Raw genomic sequence first — 14,379 nt, forward strand, 5'->3', positions numbered from 1 at the left:
AGCCTTGGGGCTGGAGAGCCCTTGAGCCGCCGCCTGCAAAGTTGCCTCGGCGCAGGGGCAGCCCCTCCGCGCTCCCGCCGCTTCCTCGAGGGGGCCAAAGGGAAGCAGAGCGCGCCGTCGGGGCGGGCAGGGAACGGCCCTCCCCCGCCCCGAGGGGCTGCTCCCCCCCGCCCCCCGGCCGCGCAGCCCGAAGCGCTTCGGCCTCTCCCGCGCCGGCTCCGGCGGCAATCCCAGCGGTGCAGCCTCGCCTGGCCTGGCCTGGCCTCGCCCGCCTCCCCTCCCCTCCCGCTCCCTCCCCCGCCCGCCCGCCTCGCCTCGCCTCGCCGCCGAGTTTGCGCCGCCGAGCAGCAGCAGCAGCAGCAGCAGCAGGCAGCCCATGTGCGCTGGCTGGCTGGTGGCCGCCGCCTGCGCGCCCTGAGTCCCCGCCAGCCCGCCCAAGATGTCCAGCGCGCCGCACGACCCCTTCTATTCCTCCCCCTTCGGGCCCTTCTACCGCAGACACGCGCCCTACATGGTGCAGCCGGAGTACCGCATCTACGAGATGAACAAGCGGCTGCAGACCCGCACCGAGGTGAGCGAGCGCGTCCCGCCGGCCTCCCTTGCGGGGGAGCCCCGCCGCCCAGGCGTCCCGGGGCGCAGCGCAGCGCAGGGGTGGCGAGGCGGGCGCGACTGGGGTCGGGTCCCCGCCTGCCTGCCTCTCCTTTGGGGCCGCGCAACTCTTTTCTGCATGGGGAAAGCAGACTTCTGAAATTGGACACCCCCCCCCCCCCCGCGCAATTGCAGCATCGGTTTAAAAGGCCGGTTTGGAAACGCGGGGCTGCGGTGTGCGCCCCCTCGGGCTTTGGGCATTCGCGGCGTGGCGAGGGGCTTGTTGGCGGGGCCGAAGTGGTCGGGGGAAAGCCGGCGGGGGGGGGGGGGAGAGGCTTGCCTGCAGAGTTGCTCAAACTTATTGCAGGGCTGCCTTTCGGTGCACGGCCAAGGCGTGCGGCAACGAAACGGTTATTCTTCTGGCAGCTCCGCGTTGCCTTGCAACTCCCATCCCGGCAGAATAATGTGCAAGTTGTGTGCAGAATCTGCACACGGGAGTTTGGGTCCCCACGCGCGCCCGTGTAGGCACGGCTGAGCGCCGAAGAGGCTCGCTCGAAAAATCCCCGGCGACTCACCCAGCTTAAGCCTGGCTGGGAGGGAAAACCCCTTGTGTGGGTGGGTGGGGGGCTTGGGTTAAAAGTGTGCTTGCTTGTGTGTGGAGGGGGGCGCTTCACGGATCTCCAACAGGCCCCCTACTTTTCCGTGCCATGTACTTTGTCATGGTCCATTTGGATGCGTCTTGGAGCGGGAAGCGGCCCGGCATGGGAGGAGGGGGGGCCTCTTTTGTGCGCTCTGCCGCAGGTGGTGGCAGAACTTTTCTAGGGGGCTCAAAGTTGCTATCCAAGAAATCAACGCCGCAGCCGTCAGAGGCGGCTATAGGCTGGGTGGCTGGGATCGAGTGAACAAGATGTGACCTGGTTTCTGATTGGCGGGTTGGAAGTGAGCCGACTGCTTCCCAAGCAGTAGCTAGCGATGCTACCTGCATGGTTTTGAAATGCAGATCCCAGCTTGTAGCCTCCAATGCGAGGAGGTTCCTGCCCCCACAGTGGAAAGGTCTAAGATTGTTAGTAGCTTGAAGGAGTGCTTCAGAAAGGTGGAAGACTTGGGGGCGACACCTCTTTCCCAGGGGTGCTGCAGTTTGTGCCACTCAGTATAAAACTGAGCGGGAGAGAGCCTCCTGGCGCTCTTGATGAATGTCAGCCAAAATGAATTTGGAGAGTTCCTTTTTCCGTAAAATATCTGAGAGATTTCTAGGGAAGCTGGAAGCAACCCTGTAAAAGATGGCTGAAATGTGGCAGGAAGAGAGTTCCACAGCCTGTCTCCCCAATCTTGTCAATCTGGAAATGTGATTTGTGGCAGTTCAATTCCGTTTGGGCTTACTGCAGGCTTGCTTCTGAGTAGATCTGCTCTACGGTTCTTGCTGGAGGACATTTTTTAAAAAAAAAAAAAGTACAGGGATTGTATCTTCCTCTTAACCTCAATGGTGGTCTTTGATTCAAATTTGGCAAGTGGGCTGTTTACTTTGACTGCTGTTTATTGCCCTGGAGGATATGCCCCTGTTTGTCATTGCGGGTGATAGGGGCTTATCTTGTGTTCACTGACTACTCAAACTTTATGGCCCCTTCTCCTTCTTCCTATATGTGGGATAGGAGGTATACTGTCATTCCTACATACAGACCAGAGGAAATAAAGCAAAAAAAAAATTGGAGAATTGAGATTTAATTTCAGCAGTTATTTACATGTTGCCTCTGATGGTGAATCTTTCTGATCCTTATAGGTAGCTGCTTTTTCATGGTTTTCTTCTGAGCTGAGAAGACTTCTCAGCTAACAGCTTGTGAGGGTTTGTAGTCCTGCAGTTGTTACGGCTTTAGTTTGAGGTGGCCAGAAGTCTGCCGGTGGTCTAAAAATATCTGCATATTAATTTTGATGCATATGAATTTATCATTTGTCATAGCCATTTTAAATATCCCTTGCCTCAGTTAATAATTTCTACCAGAGTTCAAAGCCCGGCCCCTAGATCTTGCTTTTAAGGCTAGGGGTTGCTAGGAGAACAGGCAATAAAGTGTGCCTCTGGGCATGTGCAGAATGCCTGTTCCACCATTGTGAGGAAGCTCACACACTTGTCGGGTTGGAGACAGAGTTTCTAAGGAAAATATTTTTAGTAAATAGCCGTTGGATACTTTAAATAAGATGGGAAAGGATCCAGGTTTTGATAACTGACTTTCTAATAACTTTCTTTGTTGTTAAAATGGCTTATTATTTGGCTCTTGTCAGTCATTGTTTTTTTTTAAATATGCATCACTTATTGCATCTGTTATGACGCTGTGTGTCCCATTCATATTCCTTAAGGTGTTCCCTTGCAATTTTTTTATTTGCCATTTAAAAATGAAAAATGTGGAAAGCCCTTTAAACCTGTTTTCTCTGTCTCACATTTTGGCTGCTTCCACACATGTTGGATAATGCACTTTCAGTGCTCTTTAGTGATCGTTTGGAACTGGGTTTTCGTGTGTGAAACACAAAATCCACTTCTAAAGGATAACTAAAGTGCATTGAAAGTGCATTATTCAACGTGTGTGGAAACAGCCTTTGTCTTCTTGAATGACTATATTTCAGAAAATGGTTCTTAGGAGTTCTGAAGTATTAATGAAAAAGGCAAGAGCTTGTATATAAAAACTCTTGGAATTTGAAATCAGGAAATTGCTGGCTTAAATCTCATCTCTGCAAGGAATGACTCAGGTGGCCCAAAGCAAGCTACTGTTTCCTCAGCCCTGCCCCCATCTGTGATGTGAGAATGCTGGCCTACTTTACAAGGTTGTTGTGTGGATTGCAAGGTAATGGGTAGGAACCCGTAGAACTATTCTGCTGGTGGAAGTGCCTTCCATTGGTGGAAGAAGCCTTCCCCTGTTGCAAGTCTAGGGTCAGGCAGGCTCCTTCCGCCAGAGGGAAGCACCTCTGCTAGTGGAACGTATCCATAGAATTCAACCTGATGCATCGGGAGTGCTTTGAAGGTTCAAACTTCTTATGTAAACACTAAGTAGTTTTGTGAGTGAAATTTAGAAATCAGGTTACATTTGTAATTTTTTTATGGCAGAGGAAAAATATTGCTCACTTCTTGTTCAGTGACTCCCAGGAGCTGCTGTGTTTTGGTCTTTCATCAAGACTCCCTCCTTGAGATGGGTGGCGGGAAAGTGTGTTGCGATTGTAGCAGCTTCTTCCAGCAAATATAGGCACGCATTCTCTGACGTTTTGTGGACCTGTGTAATTCTGGACAACGTGGATGTTCCTTAAAGCAACATGGTTAGGCTTGCTTTAGGCTAATTCGTTTTGCAGCTCTGTGTACTAATGGTGCCTGGTTTATACTCTGGCCCAGCACACTGGGAAATAGGATCTGTTGAAATCAATGGGGCTCACTATAGAGGAAATGTGTTTAAGGAATCAGAAGGCTGAGTAGAGAGCTAGAGGAGTGAGCCGTGTGAGTCTGTAGTTACAAAATAGTAAAGAGTCCAGTAGCACCTTTAAGACTAACCAACTTTATTGTGGCACCAGCTTTCGAGAACCACAGCTCTCTTTGTCAGATGCATTGTCAGAAGAAGAGAGCTGTGGTTCTCGAAAGCGTATGCTACAATAAAGTTGGTTAGTCTTAAAGGTGCTACTGGACTCTTTACTATTGAGTAGAGATGGTTTACTTTGTTTCACATTTGATGCTTTCTTTAGGGGAAAAATAATGTTCATATTAAAATATAGCTATTTTCTTTGCTGAAAATATGGCATTTGGAGGTTTCCTCCTTGGGGTTCAGTCACCTAAATATTTTAGACGTTCTCTACTTAACTTAAATAATATTTCCTAGAAATGCAAAACTAATGTTAAGAGAAATTGTATCATACATGAATTTTGGCAGCTACATACCTACGAATCCTCAGTTACTGCATTAGAATTGCTGATAGATGCCATTGAATGTTTGATATTATTTATTGGTATTTTTATATTTTATAATCTAGTGTTTTATTTATGCTTATTTTATTGTATATTAATTAATTTGTTGTAACATACCCTGAGCCTGCTTGTGGGGAGGCTCAGGGTCTAACAATAACAATAACAACAACAACAACAACAACAATGGAAGCAAATGCTTTCCCCATTCATTGGTACAATTTCTTTATATTTTCTTTTGAAAAAACTCGTTTAAAATAAAGAACAAAAGAAATGTTTAAAAGAAGAAAAAATTCTTTTTAAAGGAAAGCTATTAGAATGTTTCTGGGGCAGCATCTGCACAGTGTTGGATACCGCACTATTGTTGCATTATAAGAGTCATTTGTGACCGGATTGTCTTGTCCACAGAGGATAATCCAGTTGCAACTGATTGTTACAGAGCAACCATTATATAATATCTGGCGCTGTGTTTATGTGACCAGGGTCTGAACTGTCTGAACTATTCCAGGGTTTGAGCCCCTTTCTTTGGGAAAAGCATTACATCTCAGGTTGAGCAGTTAGCAGTGGGCAAGCTGCCTTCATGCTCCAGTATGACTTTAAAAAGGTTTCTATAGATTTCTGCAAGCACCTGTATCTTCCTTCCTTATTTTGTAGAAGACAGAAATGATAGGTGAAGAGCAATAAAGGCATAATGAACACATTTTTAAAATGCTGAGATCATTAAAAAAAATGCCTGTGTGCTCCCAGGCTGCATCTCTGGGGCCAGGCCAGGCACACTTGCCTTGAGCTACCAGGTTTTACTTCTTAACTTTCAGGCCCTGAGTGTCAGAGGACTGGGAACTCAGGAGTCTTAGGTTATCAAGGCCTCTTGTTTTCTTGTGGCTTTTTAAGAGTCTGCAAAGCTTCCCCCTTGCCAGTAAGGAAAAACGGGACTGCTAAGTCTGACACAAGATTCTAATGAAGTTGACTGAGCATTTGATGCTCAGGTAGAGGAGGTATATTGCTCACAAACACATACTGAAAATGTGGTTTGGAGCAGTACATTCAAACAAGCAATGCAATGTGAACACCCACTCAGATTTTTCTGGGAGTTAATGTTCTTGCTTTGAGTTAACTATGTATTCTGCTCCGGGCTTGGATATTGTAGAAGTAGACCCTATCCTCTACTGAATTTGTGAAGGAAGAGGGGCGTTTCCTCAAAGGATAGTGTCAGGTAGGAGCTTTGTTGGTCTTAAGTAGAAGAGCAAGATTTGAGTTCAGTAGCACCTTAAAGACTAGCAAGATTTCCAGGGTATAAGCTTTCGAGAGTCAGAGATCCCTGTTGACTTTTGAAAGCTTATACCCTGGAAATTTTGTTGGTCTTTAAGGAACTACTGAACTCAAATCTTGCTCTTCCCCATAGGGTATAATGTATTAAGAATAATCCAAAGTAGTTGGCATCTCCATGGCATACCTACAGGACTGCCTCCCTCCCTGTGTCCCTCCAGGGCAGCTTCGCTAATCTGAACAGGGACTCCTGCAGGTGCCACCCTGTGCATGGGCGAAATCAACAACAGCCCGTAGACGGGCTTTCTCTGTGGTGGCCCCTGTGGAATGGCCTGCTTGAGGAGGAGCCCCCACTCTCCTAGCCTTCCGCAAATGATGCAAAACCGAATTATTCAAAAAGGCTTTTGTATTGTGGGGGGTCCTCAGATGATTCTCTAATGAGTTAGGGACCATAGACTTCACCACTATGTTGCCTTACGTACGATCTGTTGTTTTAAATATGTGCTCCTATGAGCTACCTGTACATCATGTTGGCTAATGCCAGTCCTAGAATTGCTTATGTTCTGTTTCAGCAATTCTTCAACTCTGTGGATTCCTGTTAACGCTCGGTCTTTGTGAACTTGTGTTTACCCTATGGCATTGTTTATGGAAGTGTCCTTGATACTGATTGTACTAATCTCACACTGTGTAATCCACCTCGAGTCTCAGCGAGAAAGGTGGACTATAAATGACAGCATCATCATCATCATCATCTCATCTCTGCTACAACCATCAAACTGGTGACCAGTCAAGGCAGATTATGGGACCACAGCCATGGAACAGCTCTACATGTTCATTATGTAAAGAAATTTCAATCATCAGCTTGATCGGTGTGGCAGAGATGAGAATATCATTATCATTATCATTATTAATATCATTTATAGTCCACCTTTCTCACTGAGACTCAAGGTGGATTACACAGTGTGAGATTAGTACAATCAGTATCAAGGTTTTCCTTGCATATATTTTCTTGTGCAGACAAAAGTAAACAGGATCCATTGAATGGGTGGAGCAGAGGGGGGTGGGTTATCGCAACATGCCGTACATAGATTGGACCTTGTGCACAGATCTGCACATACAAATGGATCATGCAGGATGCTTCAAAGTGCAGAGTCCTCAGTTGTGCATGCATCTAATATGTGCACAAATTCTGTGCTGCTGCTACCCAGCTCACCTCTGGGCTCTCCTATAGAGGGATAATGGTTTTCAGTTGTTTTTGGTATTGTTGTTGCAGCATCAATACTGTGGCCCATCATCAGTCATACGAAGTGTTGGGCTGGGCCGGGCCGGGCCAGCTGCGGGTGGCTGTTCCTGGATCTGGACAAGGAAGGGGTTTTCTCTGCCCCAGGGTCTGGTTGGAACTGGATATTGAAAGGAGGAAAGCAGAAGAGTAGCAGGCAAGAAGTTCTGTATTAGTTGGCAAGAGCAAAAGACCAGCCTCCGCAGTGCAAACTCTGTGCAGCCACATGCCACAACGGAGATCTTGTTGGCAGCCGTTGAGTTCCATCTCGGTTGCGTTTGTCTTCCTCTCTTTTCAGGTACTTAAGGCCTGTTCGGGAGGATAGCCATGAGCTGAAGTCTCTGCTGGGGGAATATTGCTAAACATAAATGCTCCTTTCCCTGCCCCCTACCCGGCAATTGTTTTACGTTTTCAGTTGGTAGTTTTAGGAGATCATAACTCTTTCCTCCTCACCTTGTTTGGAAAAGCAGCTTTTTTTCTTTGTAATAACATGGTTGTTCACACACAAAAAAACCACAACCCACTTGGTAGCATGTGACACATTTTAGCTATCAAGTTGAGTCTGATCAGATTCGATTCAGATGTGGCTATATATTTTAAGTAGAAGAGTGAAAATTAGAAAAATGCATTGGGGTAGTAACTCTGTTTTGAAGAGGAATGCCCTAGTTGCTATTAAATGTTCTAATATTAACAATTCAGGAATGGTAATAAAACCGTTAGCGAGATGGTGTTTCAGAGGTATTTAAGCAAAAGGACCTTTTGAAAAGGTGGCCCCTCAAACATCTCGACTTAGCCTTAGCATTGAAAATTGAGTTGACTAATATTGCAGTCGCTGCACTTTTGCTACAGATATCCTTTTTATTTCCACTTCAAAAGCCCTCGTGAGTATTCTTTTCTACATAGATTCTCTGTATACCATCAGTGATTGATTTGGTCCTTTTTCCTATGCTTCAATTCTTATATACTATAAAATATAAACTGGGAATCATTGTCTTTCTATGATGAGTCGTCATTTAATTTGCAGAGAAGTCCAATAAGATAGAAACAAATAAGCTCACCTTAATTATCATCAACTACCAACAATCCCGCCAGAGTGAAAACATTTTTTTCCCTTTGAATGTAAAAAACGAAGTCATCCCGAGCTCGTTCTCTCTCTTATATTCTTGTTCGGACATAGATATGAAGCAAGTGAAGCTGGCTTGAGATACATGTTTAAAGCTTTCCCGAGGGGAAAAAACTCCTATCAGAAGCAGTATGCTAAAAATTAGAACGATAGAAACAACAAAATTATAATACACAGCATAAAAGGCACAATAGTAAAAATACCTAAACCTAAAACCAGCCAGCTATAATCATAAAACCATAAATGTGCCAGTTAGTGAAATAGCATACAACCCTAAAAGAGACTAGTCAGTTGGTTGCTAGGAGAAACGGCAGGAAGAGATTTCCACAAACTGCACTGGAGCATTGCAGTAAAGAAAGCTTTCTCCTTTTTAAAATTTATTTAGAATTTTTTCATGCTGCCTCTCCAAGGTGGCTTACAAAATGAAAATAATAAAAAAACAAAACATTAAAAAAATATTAATTAAAATCGGGCATTAAAAACCCAGCTCATTTGTTTCTAATATTGGACTTCTCTCTGCAAATTTTTTACATAAGACTATAAAAACAAACCACTGACAACTTCAAATAACAGTTTCCAGACTAAAATGGTATTAAAAGATCAACCCCTAAATTAAAAAACTGGGTGAACAGAAACATTTCGGCCTGGTGCCTGAAGGAAAGCACCCTAAGGTGCCAGGCAAGCCTCAAGGGGAAGGGCATTTCACAAGTGAGGTGCCTCCACTGAAGAAGCCCTGCCTCTAGTTGCTATCTGCCTCACCTCTGAAGGCGGGGCCACAGAGACCAGAGCTTGAGGGCCAGATCTTAAGTGGTGAGCTGGACAATATAAGTGGAGGGGATCCTTCAAGTCCTTCTCCTTTGTGACCATCTACAGAGTCTACTCAGGAGAGTCTACTCAGGAGAGTAGTTCTATTTAGGTAATTTGATTTCTATTCTGCTCTCTGCTCCCAAGAGTGTTCTCCACAGCAGTTCGAGTTTCCAGCCTACTGAAGAAAGTATTACCCTTCTCAGCATCAGTCTTGCTGGTCATAGTAGAGGTCTCCGATGAATCTGTAGAATGATCGCCATAGTTAATAATCACTGTGGTACTTGCCCATGGGAAAAAAATTCTCATATGCCTCAAGAGTATATAATACAAAGTTAACACAGATATTGTTCATTTAGGTCTGTTCATCTTAATTAACATAGTTAATAATCCCTGGCACTAGGGCTCTACTGTTGCCTGTCATGTATGCCTGCCTGCAGTACATGCCTCGAGTATGTTCTATGCAACCTATTGGTCCTCTGACACTGTGCAGAGTTCTGTGTACCATTCAATGCCTGTTATTTAGAAGTTCACTGTGTTATCTCTGCTTTGAAGCTTAACACTTTCCCTTCTGCGGCCAACAAGGGTGATTTCATTCCCAATTTGCTATTGTTGCTTGTTGTAGTTTAAACTCTGATACTTTTTGTCTCTGGCATTTGCGCCAGAATTCCAAAGGGCTACTAACCTGGGGGTGGGACCTTAACCGATAACTAACCATGCTTCCCCTCAATACGTCACTTCTGCCAATTTCCCTGTCTGAGCACCTTGAACCTGATAGATCTCTAATAAGAGTTACTTCAACCAATTCACCTGTGTGATTACTGTGGAGAACTTGAGGATTTACTTGCCAAGGACTGACATTGCATCTTGTCAACTATAAGGATTTTCAGACTTTCTGTCAGAGATAATGAAAGTTTGTGTGTGTGTGTGTGTGTGAGAGAGAGAGAGAGAGAGGGGTGGGGTGAGGTGTTTGCTCTGGTCCTCTTGACCTATGCATGTTAATTGGAACCACTGTATAGAACCTGTGCGTGTGTAATCAGTATATGAGGGTAGGACTTTCTCCACATGAATGGGTGCCCGGAAAAGGGTCTGTGAATCCAGTCATATACAGTCTTCTCTTGTCAGGAAGGACTGTGTCTAAAATTTGGTGTGTGTCATTTCAAAATACTTGGGACACTAATAGCTTTGTCCTTTTGAAAGGACAGCTGCCAAAGTTTACAAGGATGTGCTGTTAGCAATTTGTAACCATGGAAGAGGTTACACCTTGATTAAGTTGAGGCTGAAGTTGTTGCCGGTGAACTACTGCTGTGACATTTCTGCAGGCAGCACTCTGTGTCATTCTGGTGGTTAGGGTTGCCAGGCTCCAGGTGGTGGCTGGAGATCTCCCGGAATTACAACAGATCTCCAGACAACAGCGACCAGTTCCCCTGGAGAAAATGGCTGCTCTGAAGGGTGAACTCTGTGGCATTATACACCACTGAGGCTCCTCCCCTAACCAAACCCCACCCTCTCTAGGCTCCACCCCCCAAATCTCCAGGAATTTCCCAACCTGGACCTGGTCACCCTACTGGTGGTGCTAAGGATGTATGAAACAATTCCCTGTGCCATAGCTATTTCTGCCTTGCATAGAAGTGGCATTGGGTGTTCCAGGTCCTAATCCGTGAACAAAATATTCTTGAATGGCACATGTTAACATAGAGCTTGGCTGAGTTTCTGACTACGGTCTGTGGCACTGTGCTTCCAATAGATGCTTCAGGAATCACTCACCAACCTTTTTGAGCCTGTGGGCACGTTGGAATTCTGACACAGGGTGGTGGGTACAACACAAGATGGCTGCCACAGGAGGTAGAACCATACACAGAGAAGGCTCAAGTGCTGAGAAGAAGATAAGTAATTTAAAAAAAATATGCTGGGAAAGAGGTATAAGGGATAATAAAACTCTGGTGGCAACTGCTGCAGAAACAAAGGTATTTTGACCTGCACAGCCAGTTGGATCTCCACTGGCCAATCAAAAGCTCAGCTGCGCAACAGCCCCACCCACTTCCTTTTTCCCCAGAATACTTTATTGTTTTATTAATAAGATTAAAAGCCCAATAAAAAGGGCAGAGAAAAAAAGAAATTAAGAAAAAAGGAATATAAAAAGAGAAAGACGAGAAAAAGAAAAGAACAAAAATTAAAGAAAAAAACCGAAGAAAAATAATACATATTTCATTTTCCCTTTTTCTCTACAACACCTATCATATCTTTACAAACATTGTACTTGTAGTTTTGATACCTCCAAAGATTACCTTTTTAATACTACCCTTCTTCTATTTATTCTTCCCAAATTTATCTTCTTAAAAATCAAATCCACAAATCATCAATTCATTTTTTTTGTCTAATGCAGAAAGTCAATAAGGGGTTTCCAATTAACTATAAAGATAAACAATATTTTGTTTCTGATCAGAGCTGTAAGTTTAGCCATCTCTGCTAACTTCATCATTTTCCCAATCCAGTCATCCGTTGAAGGCAATATTGTACTTTTCCATTTTAGTGCGTATAAAAGCCTAGCCGCCATTGTCATATATAGAAGTAGGATACCATGTTTATTTTCTAGCTGTTTGTCCATTAGTCCCAACAAAAAGGTTTCTGGTTTAAGTTGTATATTGATCTTCAAAGTTGTAGTTGTATATTGTATATTGATCTTCTTTCTGCATTATCATATGAATTTCCATATTGTATAACAGGTTCTTTACTGTGTATTGTCGAATGTATAGTCGAAGGCATCTTTACTGTTTACTCTTTATTATTTTTACTGTTTACTGTTTATTACTGTCTGAAAGCATGTCTGAAAGCATTTCATTTTACTGTTTACTGTTTATTTCTTTTCTTTACTTCTTTACTGTTTATTATTTTTCTTTTTTCTTTAGAAATCATATGTGACCAAATTTTTTTTACTTTAGGACAGGTCCAACAAAGATAATAAAATGTTCCTTTGTGTTGCTCACATTTCCAACATTTCTTCGACATACCTTTATACATTTTTGCTAATTTATCAGGAGACATATACCACTGATACATCATTTTTCAAAAGTTTTCTTTAAGTGTGGAACTCAAAGTGAATTTGAGCCCCTTTAAGCCCCACTCACTTTCTAAGAACATTTGGTGGGCACCAGAAAAGATGTTGGCTAGTCCCATGGGGACCACATTGAGGAACCCCTGCTTCAGGGGATGAAGATAGTGGCAGTCTAACCTAACCCCTGCTGTCACCATGCTACTGGTATTCTAAGAGCCAAGCTACAAGTGACGCCTGACACAAGTTGGACACTTGTCAGCTTCCCTCAAGTTTTGATGGGAAATGTAGGCGTCCTGGTCTTGCAGCTTGGCTCTCCGACTGCTGTCCAATGGACTTTTCAACTGTCACTTGTCCAACGTTCCACCAAGCTGCCTACATTTCCCATCAAAACTTGAGGGAAGCTGACAAGTGTCCAACCTGTGTCAGGCATCACTTGTAGTTTGGCTCTCAGACATACTGCCTCTGGAGATTCCATTTAGCCGTTGTGGTTTGTTTTGGTGGAAAGTGCCGTACATAATGTGAACCTTTTTTTCTAGGCCTGAACTGCCAATCAGTTTCATTTAGGGTTGCCACCTCTGAGTTGAGAAATTCTTGGAGATTTGCGGGAGGCGGAGCCTGGAGAGGGTAGTGCTTGGGGAAGGGAGGGGCCTCAGCTGGGTGTAATGCTATAGAGTCCACCCTCCAAAGCAGGCGTTTTCTCCAGGGGAACTGATCTCTGGTGGCTGGAGATCAGTTGTAATTCTGGGAAGTCTCCAGCCGCCACCTGGAGACTGTTTCATTATCCTAGTTTCATTAGATGACCTCAAGTTCTAGTATTGTGAGAAGAAAAAACTCCTCTTGGAACTTTCTGTAAACGCTTATAATTTCTTAAATTTCTACCATGTTTTCTTCAAGTAATTTTTAAAAATTAAGGTAAATCCAAATCCCTTTAGCTTTTTGGCCTCAAGAGAGCTTAAAGCATGTGGGATATTTTCTTTTAGAAAAAAAGGAGAAAATAAGTTTTGTTCATGTGCTGGTTTGTATCTTCATGGAAGTGAATTATGGCTGTTCCAAGGGCTTGTTATCACTTAACAAGGTTAAGGTTTGATTTGTTTGTTATTTCACTTGTGTTGAGCTGTTTTACAGAAGGCTGGACTATTGCAGTCCCTATCCCATTCTGTCCAGTTAGTTTTATTGTATAACAGGTTCTTTACTGTTTATTATTTTTCTTTGGAAACCATATGAAATGCTTTCAGACATGTTGTTTTGTTTGGGACCCTTAGCCGTATCTGGGAATGAATGATTTTCATTCAGAAATTGAAGCCACAGAGATTCATTGCCTCCTTAGATGGTTTGAATTCAGATTACTTGTAGAACCTTTTCTAAAGTCCATAATTTCTTCTTTCTCAGTCAGTTCTTTTCAGGTTGCTTTCCTAATAGGATCACTTTAGCAGTAAATATTCCTCTGTTGTCCTAGACAAACACCTTGATAATTTAAGTTATGACATTATTTTGCTTATTTCATTTAAATTGTGGGTTTCCCCTCCCCCCACCAAGCTTTTCTGAGGTTTGCGTATTATCATATTTTATCTTTTTAATCAATAGTTTATTGATCTCATTTGGATTGTTCCAGCAAGAATTATAACATCCTCTCTGAAAGTGAGCAATTTGAAATGTTCAAACATTCTTTTCTACTTCATTCAAGAGTTTGTTTTTTTAAAATAAATCTCAGTGGTGTAGGGAACACCTACTTTACAGACCAGTGTATATTGGATTTTACATTTCTAGTAAATCCTGTTTCTGAAGTCACTCTTTCAGAACTACAAAATAATAGCACCATATATAAAAATGGGTTTTAATCATTTCAGTACAGTATGAAACAGCTGGTTTGGTGTAGTCGTTAAGAGCGGCACGACTCTAATCTGGAGAATGAGGTTTGATTCCCCACTCCTCTGCTTGAAGCCAGCTGGGTGACCTTGGGTCAGTCACAGCTCTCTCAGAGCTCTCTCAGCTCCATCCACCTCACAGGGTGATTGTCTTGAGGATAATAACAACACACTTTGTAAACCACTCTGAGTGGATGTGAAGTTGTTCTGAAGGGCGGTATTATAAATCAAATGTTGTTGTTGTTAGTATTAATATGCGAAGTGGTAGTTTTCTAATTGGTTCCCTTTTCCTGAGCTCCACTGTGGGTTCTCCGATCCAGCAGTCAGCTCCTTGCTTGCTTGCGGCTTCGGGTTCTTTTGAAGGCTTCTAAAGAAGAGAGCTTGGGCTCCATTTTCAATTCTATACATATGGATTTTGGAGAATCTGGACTTTTCTAAGGGACAATTTCTTTGATGCTCAAACCTCAT

General features: G+C 43.6%; 1 protein-coding gene across 4 annotated transcripts in view; it reads left to right on the forward strand.

The window, feature by feature from the left end:
• The first annotated feature begins 359 nt into the window (after nucleotides 1-359).
• Nucleotides 360-14,379, forward strand: part of LDB2 (LIM domain binding 2) — a 343,322-nt gene continuing 329,302 nt past the window's right edge. For all 4 annotated transcript variants that reach the window (XM_054998716.1, XM_054998718.1, XM_054998717.1 and 1 more), the window contains exon 1: nucleotides 360-571. In XM_054998716.1, coding sequence (XP_054854691.1) covers nucleotides 440-571 — 132 coding nt within the window. In that variant the 5' untranslated portion in view covers nucleotides 360-439. The remainder of the gene's footprint in view (nucleotides 572-14,379) is intronic.

The sequence above is a fragment of the Eublepharis macularius genome, chromosome 15 (assembly GCF_028583425.1).
Source record: "Eublepharis macularius isolate TG4126 chromosome 15, MPM_Emac_v1.0, whole genome shotgun sequence".
Lineage (NCBI taxonomy): Eukaryota > Metazoa > Chordata > Lepidosauria > Squamata > Eublepharidae > Eublepharis > Eublepharis macularius.